Source organism: Grus americana, chromosome 21 (assembly GCF_028858705.1).
Source record: "Grus americana isolate bGruAme1 chromosome 21, bGruAme1.mat, whole genome shotgun sequence".
Classification (NCBI taxonomy): domain Eukaryota; kingdom Metazoa; phylum Chordata; class Aves; order Gruiformes; family Gruidae; genus Grus; species Grus americana.
Window position 1 is genome coordinate 930,159 of NC_072872.1, and position 8,914 is coordinate 939,072.

The 8,914-nt window shown below is 55.4% G+C and overlaps 1 protein-coding gene across 38 annotated transcripts in view; it reads right to left on the minus strand.

The window, feature by feature from the left end:
* Positions 1 to 8,914, minus strand: part of LOC129215757 (hornerin-like) — a 56,917-nt gene that overhangs the window by 42,358 nt on the left and 5,645 nt on the right. For 21 of the 38 annotated variants that reach the window (XM_054849475.1, XM_054849462.1, XM_054849469.1 and 18 more), the window contains 2 exons: positions 5,426 to 5,580; positions 133 to 287 (listed from right to left, as the gene is read on the minus strand). In XM_054849475.1, the coding sequence (XP_054705450.1) occupies positions 133 to 287; positions 5,426 to 5,580 (310 nt within the window). Of the gene's footprint in view, positions 1 to 132; positions 288 to 474; positions 699 to 4,894; positions 4,984 to 5,425; positions 5,581 to 5,767; positions 6,399 to 8,914 lie in introns of those variants that run through there. The other 17 variants (XM_054849473.1, XM_054849472.1, XM_054849471.1 and 14 more) reach the window with 6 other exon arrangements.

The following is an 8,914-nucleotide window of genomic DNA, read 5'->3' on the forward strand; positions in this document are numbered from 1 at the left end:
AGTGCATTTTTTTGCTGGATCATAAGCAACACCACATCGGCATTTCCAAATTTCCTGCCTCCACGGCAGCCTGCCGAAAGGGCAGGCCACAGGCCTTTTCCCCATCGCCTCCTCCACGCTGGAGAGTCCTACCTGCGCTCCACCAAGTGGGTGAAAGCAGCGTAGCTCCAGCAGCTCCTGCCCCGTGGGGAGTGCTGGATGCTGACACCTCTTTTGCTTGGCCCGGAGCAGATTCTCCGTTGCTTTCCTGCTCCCAGGGGTCCACTGGCCATGCACCGGGACTGTGCCTGGAAAGACAGAAAGCACATCCAGTTGTACACCCTGCTTATGGCAGTAATAACGGCCCCTTCCTATTCCACCTTTCCATATTGACCTCCCTTGAGAACGAGCACCCACAGGCACAAAGCTAAGCCCTGGGGGAGGAAAAAAGCCCAGGAGTCTCCCAAAGAGCACCCGCCTGCCGGGACCCCTTACCTGTCGTCCCTGTCCTGGCACTTGCTGTCGCACTGCTTCACCAGCGGCTGCACTGGGGACAAGTCGCTGGTGGTGGCCTCCCGGCACAGCTCGTCCCGGCCCTCCGGCCGCAGCTCATTGCCACCGCTGCTCCCTGAGGACACGGGCCCCCCCTGCGCCCTCCTGCCCCACAGGAACCGCCAGATCCTCTTCATGGCCCAGCAGGAATGGGCACTGCACCGCCTCGCCTCACCTCTCCCCGGGGAGCGGCGGCAGGCAGGACTTGGCGGGCGCTGCCGGGTTCCAGACGCGAACAGAGGAGCTGAGCCCTGAGCTGGGGCACCCATCACCTCTCGCCTCCTGTATCGGCGGTACCCGCACTACCTGGAGGGGAGAAGAGTCCCGCCGCAGTAGGTGGGGACAGCCCAGAGCCATCTCCTCCCCATCGCGGCCGGCACTTCCTCGCTGCGGCTTTGGTGTCGAGGCTGCTGCTTCCCTGGAGCCACCTCTGCTGAAGGCTGCCAGAGGCTGCCCTTCCGTCGTGTTGCTCTTCCTTCGTTTCCACTCTGTCCTGTGGTGCTTTGGGGCAAACGGCCTTGAACGTTGTCGATGCTCCTGCTGGGTCTCCGTCTGCGTTGCTGCCGCTGCAGGCAGGGAGAGGCGATGGGCACTGGCGTGTCAGAGCTACCCCCTAAGAGCACGTCTGCAGTCAAAAGGGATCTGTTCAGTGCCTTGCCTTTGGGTTAGACTCTTCTTCTGAAGCGGGGATTAAGAAGAGGCCCAAGGAACGGCAGCCTCAAGGGGCCTGATGCTTTTCTTGGCTTCCCCGTGGGCTGAGGGGGTGAGCGCCGAGTGCTCTGTCGGAGGCTGAAGTCTGGATTCGGGGCCCCCTTGCCAGTACCCGGTGGAGACAGAGGATGGGGATGGGCTGGGAGCTGGGACTCGGGAAATGAGAGAGGGTCCCAGGTGGAGTCACCCGGGGTAAAGCCTTAAATGCTACATGCGTGCACGCAAGGACTCTTCCCTCCAGGTCAGGCAAATAATGCTATTTGGAGCTTTTTATTTCTGCCAGTTGCCGTGCGGTCTCCTCCTGCATGCTCCATGCTCTCTCCAGGTCCCGTTTCAGAACTCTAATTGTCTGCATCAGTGGTTCTTTCCAAGAGGTGTCAGTGGTCTTGATCTCTTCTCTTCTGGCTTGAGCGGCTGCCTGTGTCTAAAGCAGAGGGTGCAACTTCAGGAAACAGGAAGAGAAAGACAACGCCCAGCCCTCTCAAAAAAACCTGCTCTTGCTGCCATTTTTATATTTTAACAGCCTACAACGCTGTATGGAGGAGGATGAGGAGAAGGCTGCGTATTCTTCAGGCACACGGGTCCCATGACGCGCACAGCAGCACTTTGATGCAGCCTTCTGCAGCTCCCCAGCTTCCCTACAGGAAAGCCAAACCCACCGCACTAACAAAGAGAACTAGATGCCCAAGACAAAACACCTAAAAGCCATGACCGCAGCCACAAGTGAACGCAACGCCGACTACACGTACAAATGGTCCGGGAACTGACCTGCAGACGTGGAGTGAGACCATGCATCTCTCCGTCTGCTTCTGGCGCTCGCTGCTCCCACTCTTCTCCATACAGCGCTGTTGTGGCATGACCCTCCTCAGGAGTCGCCAAGCGATGTGGCAGAAGAGCCGCCAGCTCTCGCAGCTCCTGATTTCTAGCTTTGAGCTGCAGAGATATTTCGGACTCCAACTCCAGCTGCGCGGAGAGCTCACACAGCTGTACGTGGGGAAAAAACAATCTGCCTTAGGCTCTCTGGGGCCGACAACCTCTGTGAAACTCCAGCAAATGTATGGACCGCGATCGTGGCTGTTATCCATCCTCTGCGTTTGCATTTCAGCCCAGGGAAAAGCCCCTTGGATGTCTGAACGTAAGCACGCCTTTCAGGCCCTTGCTGACAAGGCCGCTGCAGCTTCCATCCGTCCCTCCCTCCCAAAACGGCACCACGGCAAAGGCCCTCGTCTCCTTCTACAGCATCAGAAGGCCCCCGTGCCTGTGAAGATGCTCTTTTGCATTTCGTGGCATTCCCTGCATTTCCTTTTGCTTCCATCGCACTCCTGTTCTGCCCCGTTCCTTCTCATACCCACACCCCTGTGCTAATGCCAGGGGCGGGCAGCGTGGCGGGAGGAGACCAGAGGTTCAAGGCCTTACTTTCAGAGGGAGGGTGAAGCCTGGCTTACGAGGCAAAGGCAAACCAAAGGTTACTTTCCTTCCCCCAGAAACACCACCGCCAGGGAACTAGACGCCATCTTTGTGCGGAGGCCAAGAGAAGAAAAAACCGCGCAAAGAAAGCAGCCCGGCCCAGAGACGTTTGGGAGCGCGTGGCTTGCGATATCGCACCGTGGCCACAACCTTTGGATGGTGTCGGAAGAGTCTGGAAAGCGCACAGCTGCTTCGTTCTTCCCCACCCAGGTGCTGCCCCAGAACCCCCACTGCTTTGCCCCTCAGCCTCGACACAAGCTCCCTGAAGAGCCGGCTGAGTTTTACAGGGCGAGAGGGGAGGAGGCAGGAGCTAAAAGCACCCTGCGGTCTGGACAACAATTGTTAAGGATGTCGAAGCTCGTCACGGCCTCAGACAAATCTCTCCTGCATTCGTTCCCAGACTATTTTCTTCTCTCCTGGTCCGTGAAGGAAAGGAACAGCTTCCTATATGCTAACACGTTGACAGACTCGGTATACCTTGGCCTTAGCCTTGTCCAAGTCCTCTTGCAAGACGGAGTTTTCTTGCTTCAGGTAATCCCGTTGGCGTGTGCAAGCTTTCAGCGAACCTTCTGCTGTCAACAGCTTTCTGAAAGCATCGGCGAGCTCTCCTTGCAGCTGTGCCACTGTTCTCTAGGGCAACAACGTCACAGGAGTGTGAAGAAAGAGGTAAGAAGCCAAAATCTCTATTTTCACTGTCAGCTACTCGTTAGTTCATATACCGAGATCACTTTTCTAAGTGCATCGCAAAGCAGATTGTCCACGGGAAGAAGATGGCATCTGCACAGCTGACGATCTCTGCCATCCTTGGCAAGTGAAGACAACTAAAGAAATGTCATCTCTTAAGGAAGATTCCTGTTTCACAGCACGTTCTTCTCAGAAGATGCTGAGGCTGTGCCTTGGCGGGGTCGTGCTTGTTTCTTAAGATAATGCCAAAACCAAATCGGATGCCGATGCAAGCGCTGGAGTTGTCCCGCGGCCCTTTCTCCAGCGATCAGAGGCAAGGCTTCCTATAGCCAACTCTGCGTACCAGCCTTTACGCTCTTCTTCTGCTACGCAAACAAAAACCAATGCATGCCTAAGCATTTCTATGTACATACGTGTCCATAAGCACGTCTGAAGGCTTGCCAGGACCTTCCGCAATTGCCACAAAACCAGGACAAACCAGAACCGACCTGAGTGATGGACTCCCAGGCACCTACCTTGTACCTGGCGACTTTTAGAAGCGCCGGATAGCCTTGCTCCCCTCTAAGGCAGTGCTCACCTCACCTCTTTTCCTACTTTGTCAAAGGCATCACGGCATCACTCACCATTTGTTCCTGGGCGGTCTTGTTCTTCATGTCTTCCAGCTGCTGGCGGAGTAAAAGGTTTTCACTCTGGAGCTGGGCCAGTTCATTTGCCTGATTCTGGGCCTGATTTAATTCTCTTTCTCTCATTTCTAAAGCCAATGTCTTTTCTGAGAGAGTTTCTTTCAGGTTATCCACTTGCTTTTCCAGCCCGCTCGTCTTTCTTTCGGCTTTCCTCAGCTTCTGACGGAGTGAAAGGTTTTCACTCTGGAGCTGGGCCAGTTGTTGCTGCAGCCGCTCCGCCTTCTCGACGGCATCTTTTCTCTCTTGTTCCTTCTTAAAGTGTAGAGCATACCGCTTCTTTGCCTGCCTATGGGCTTGACTCAATTCTCTTTCTCTCGTGTGTAAAGCCAATGTCTTTTCCTGGAGAGTCTCTTTCAGTTGGCCCACTTCCTTTTCCAGCCTGCTCGCTTTTCTTTCGGCTTCGCTCAGCTGCTGAGACAACCTCTTGTTGGTTTCCATCATGTGAGACACATGCGTACGTATACTGAGCCGATGGTCACGTTCTCTCAGAAACAACTCTAATACCCGATCGCTTCCAGCGCTCAGGTGGGAAGGGCAGGGATCCAGCCCTTCCGTTGGTATTTGGGCTCTGACGTCTTCTGCCTGGTCCAAGTTAAAGAACGCAAACGGACACAACTGAGGAAATCAGCTCGAAACAGGAGATAGTGGCAGCATTTCATCTAGCCAGAAGAGGACTGTCACCAACTTGAAGTCAGATGATCAAAGAGTTTTCAACAACTCGGCATGAGACATTATTCATGGAAAAGTCTTATTTGGCTTTAGCATGCAATATAATCCTATAATGAAGATTCCAATTAAAAATCTTTGGGTTTACATACCTCTCCACCAAAGCTCTTGATCTCCTCGGTGGCTTCTTCATCTGCTTGCAACTTAGGGAAGACGGACTCCAAGTATGCGGCAAGCTCGTCTATATTAAACCCAGATATTTTTGGAACCAGAGTGAGCTAATACAACTCCTTGATGCCTAGAGTGCTTTCCAAATCGTCATGCTTCCAGAGACAATCTTAGCACAAACGCAGGCCGCAAAGCCACGAAATCCTAGCGAGCGCCCTATCAAAATGCGGATTCAAAATCCATCTATTTTCCTGCTTGGGAATTCGTTTCCCCCAGTGTCCGCGCCTTTTCTGTGTGCCAGGGAGATCACTCAAAGTGAGCCCAAACGAGCCCAAAAGGAATCAGTCTCTCGAGAATTCTGCTTTCCAGGGACAACGCCTGGCAGTGCATTTTTTTGCTGGATCATAAGCAACACCACATCGGCATTTCCAAATTTCCTGCCTCCACGGCAGCCTGCCGAAAGGGCAGGCCACAGGCCTTTTCCCCATCGCCTCCTCCACGCTGGAGAGTCCTACCTGCGCTCCACCAAGTGGGTGAAAGCAGCGTAGCTCCAGCAGCTCCTGCCCCGTGGGGAGTGCTGGATGCTGACACCTCTTTTGCTTGGCCCGGAGCAGATTCTCCGTTGCTTTCCTGCTCCCAGGGGTCCACTGGCCATGCACCGGGACTGTGCCTGGAAAGACAGAAAGCACATCCAGTTGTACACCCTGCTTATGGCAGTAATAACGGCCCCTTCCTATTCCACCTTTCCATATTGACCTCCCTTGAGAACGAGCACCCACAGGCACAAAGCTAAGCCCTGGGGGAGGAAAAAAGCCCAGGAGTCTCCCAAAGAGCACCCGCCTGCCGGGACCCCTTACCTGTCGTCCCTGTCCTGGCACTTGCTGTCGCACTGCTTCACCAGCGGCTGCACTGGGGACAAGTCGCTGGTGGTGGCCTCCCGGCACAGCTCGTCCCGGCCCTCCGGCCGCAGCTCATTGCCACCGCTGCTCCCTGAGGACACGGGCCCCCCCTGCGCCCTCCTGCCCCACAGGAACCGCCAGATCCTCTTCATGGCCCAGCAGGAATGGGCACTGCACCGCCTCGCCTCACCTCTCCCCGGGGAGCGGCGGCAGGCAGGACTTGGCGGGCGCTGCCGGGTTCCAGACGCGAACAGAGGAGCTGAGCCCTGAGCTGGGGCACCCATCACCTCTCGCCTCCTGTATCGGCGGTACCCGCACTACCTGGAGGGGAGAAGAGTCCCGCCGCAGTAGGTGGGGACAGCCCAGAGCCATCTCCTCCCCATCGCGGCCGGCACTTCCTCGCTGCGGCTTTGGTGTCGAGGCTGCTGCTTCCCTGGAGCCACCTCTGCTGAAGGCTGCCAGAGGCTGCCCTTCCGTCGTGTTGCTCTTCCTTCGTTTCCACTCTGTCCTGTGGTGCTTTGGGGCAAACGGCCTTGAACGTTGTCGATGCTCCTGCTGGGTCTCCGTCTGCGTTGCTGCCGCTGCAGGCAGGGAGAGGCGATGGGCACTGGCGTGTCAGAGCTACCCCCTAAGAGCACGTCTGCAGTCAAAAGGGATCTGTTCAGTGCCTTGCCTTTGGGTTAGACTCTTCTTCTGAAGCGGGGATTAAGAAGAGGCCCAAGGAACGGCAGCCTCAAGGGGCCTGATGCTTTTCTTGGCTTCCCCGTGGGCTGAGGGGGTGAGCGCCGAGTGCTCTGTCGGAGGCTGAAGTCTGGATTCGGGGCCCCCTTGCCAGTACCCGGTGGAGACAGAGGATGGGGATGGGCTGGGAGCTGGGACTCGGGAAATGAGAGAGGGTCCCAGGTGGAGTCACCCGGGGTAAAGCCTTAAATGCTACATGCGTGCACGCAAGGACTCTTCCCTCCAGGTCAGGCAAATAATGCTATTTGGAGCTTTTTATTTCTGCCAGTTGCCGTGCGGTCTCCTCCTGCATGCTCCATGCTCTCTCCAGGTCCCGTTTCAGAACTCTAATTGTCTGCATCAGTGGTTCTTTCCAAGAGGTGTCAGTGGTCTTGATCTCTTCTCTTCTGGCTTGAGCGGCTGCCTGTGTCTAAAGCAGAGGGTGCAACTTCAGGAAACAGGAAGAGAAAGACAACGCCCAGCCCTCTCAAAAAAACCTGCTCTTGCTGCCATTTTTATATTTTAACAGCCTACAACGCTGTATGGAGGAGGATGAGGAGAAGGCTGCGTATTCTTCAGGCACACGGGTCCCATGACGCGCACAGCAGCACTTTGATGCAGCCTTCTGCAGCTCCCCAGCTTCCCTACAGGAAAGCCAAACCCACCGCACTAACAAAGAGAACTAGATGCCCAAGACAAAACACCTAAAAGCCATGACCGCAGCCACAAGTGAACGCAACGCCGACTACACGTACAAATGGTCCGGGAACTGACCTGCAGACGTGGAGTGAGACCATGCATCTCTCCGTCTGCTTCTGGCGCTCGCTGCTCCCACTCTTCTCCATACAGCGCTGTTGTGGCATGACCCTCCTCAGGAGTCGCCAAGCGATGTGGCAGAAGAGCCGCCAGCTCTCGCAGCTCCTGATTTCTAGCTTTGAGCTGCAGAGATATTTCGGACTCCAACTCCAGCTGCGCGGAGAGCTCACACAGCTGTACGTGGGGAAAAAACAATCTGCCTTAGGCTCTCTGGGGCCGACAACCTCTGTGAAACTCCAGCAAATGTATGGACCGCGATCGTGGCTGTTATCCATCCTCTGCGTTTGCATTTCAGCCCAGGGAAAAGCCCCTTGGATGTCTGAACGTAAGCACGCCTTTCAGGCCCTTGCTGACAAGGCCGCTGCAGCTTCCATCCGTCCCTCCCTCCCAAAACGGCACCACGGCAAAGGCCCTCGTCTCCTTCTACAGCATCAGAAGGCCCCCGTGCCTGTGAAGATGCTCTTTTGCATTTCGTGGCATTCCCTGCATTTCCTTTTGCTTCCATCGCACTCCTGTTCTGCCCCGTTCCTTCTCATACCCACACCCCTGTGCTAATGCCAGGGGCGGGCAGCGTGGCGGGAGGAGACCAGAGGTTCAAGGCCTTACTTTCAGAGGGAGGGTGAAGCCTGGCTTACGAGGCAAAGGCAAACCAAAGGTTACTTTCCTTCCCCCAGAAACACCACCGCCAGGGAACTAGACGCCATCTTTGTGCGGAGGCCAAGAGAAGAAAAAACCGCGCAAAGAAAGCAGCCCGGCCCAGAGACGTTTGGGAGCGCGTGGCTTGCGATATCGCACCGTGGCCACAACCTTTGGATGGTGTCGGAAGAGTCTGGAAAGCGCACAGCTGCTTCGTTCTTCCCCACCCAGGTGCTGCCCCAGAACCCCCACTGCTTTGCCCCTCAGCCTCGACACAAGCTCCCTGAAGAGCCGGCTGAGTTTTACAGGGCGAGAGGGGAGGAGGCAGGAGCTAAAAGCACCCTGCGGTCTGGACAACAATTGTTAAGGATGTCGAAGCTCGTCACGGCCTCAGACAAATCTCTCCTGCATTCGTTCCCAGACTATTTTCTTCTCTCCTGGTCCGTGAAGGAAAGGAACAGCTTCCTATATGCTAACACGTTGACAGACTCGGTATACCTTGGCCTTAGCCTTGTCCAAGTCCTCTTGCAAGACGGAGTTTTCTTGCTTCAGGTAATCCCGTTGGCGTGTGCAAGCTTTCAGCGAACCTTCTGCTGTCAACAGCTTTCTGAAAGCATCGGCGAGCTCTCCTTGCAGCTGTGCCACTGTTCTCTAGGGCAACAACGTCACAGGAGTGTGAAGAAAGAGGTAAGAAGCCAAAATCTCTATTTTCACTGTCAGCTACTCGTTAGTTCATATACCGAGATCACTTTTCTAAGTGCATCGCAAAGCAGATTGTCCACGGGAAGAAGATGGCATCTGCACAGCTGACGATCTCTGCCATCCTTGGCAAGTGAAGACAACTAAAGAAATGTCATCTCTTAAGGAAGATTCCTGTTTCACAGCACGTTCTTCTCAGAAGATGCTGAGGCTGTGCCTTGGCGGGGTCGTGCT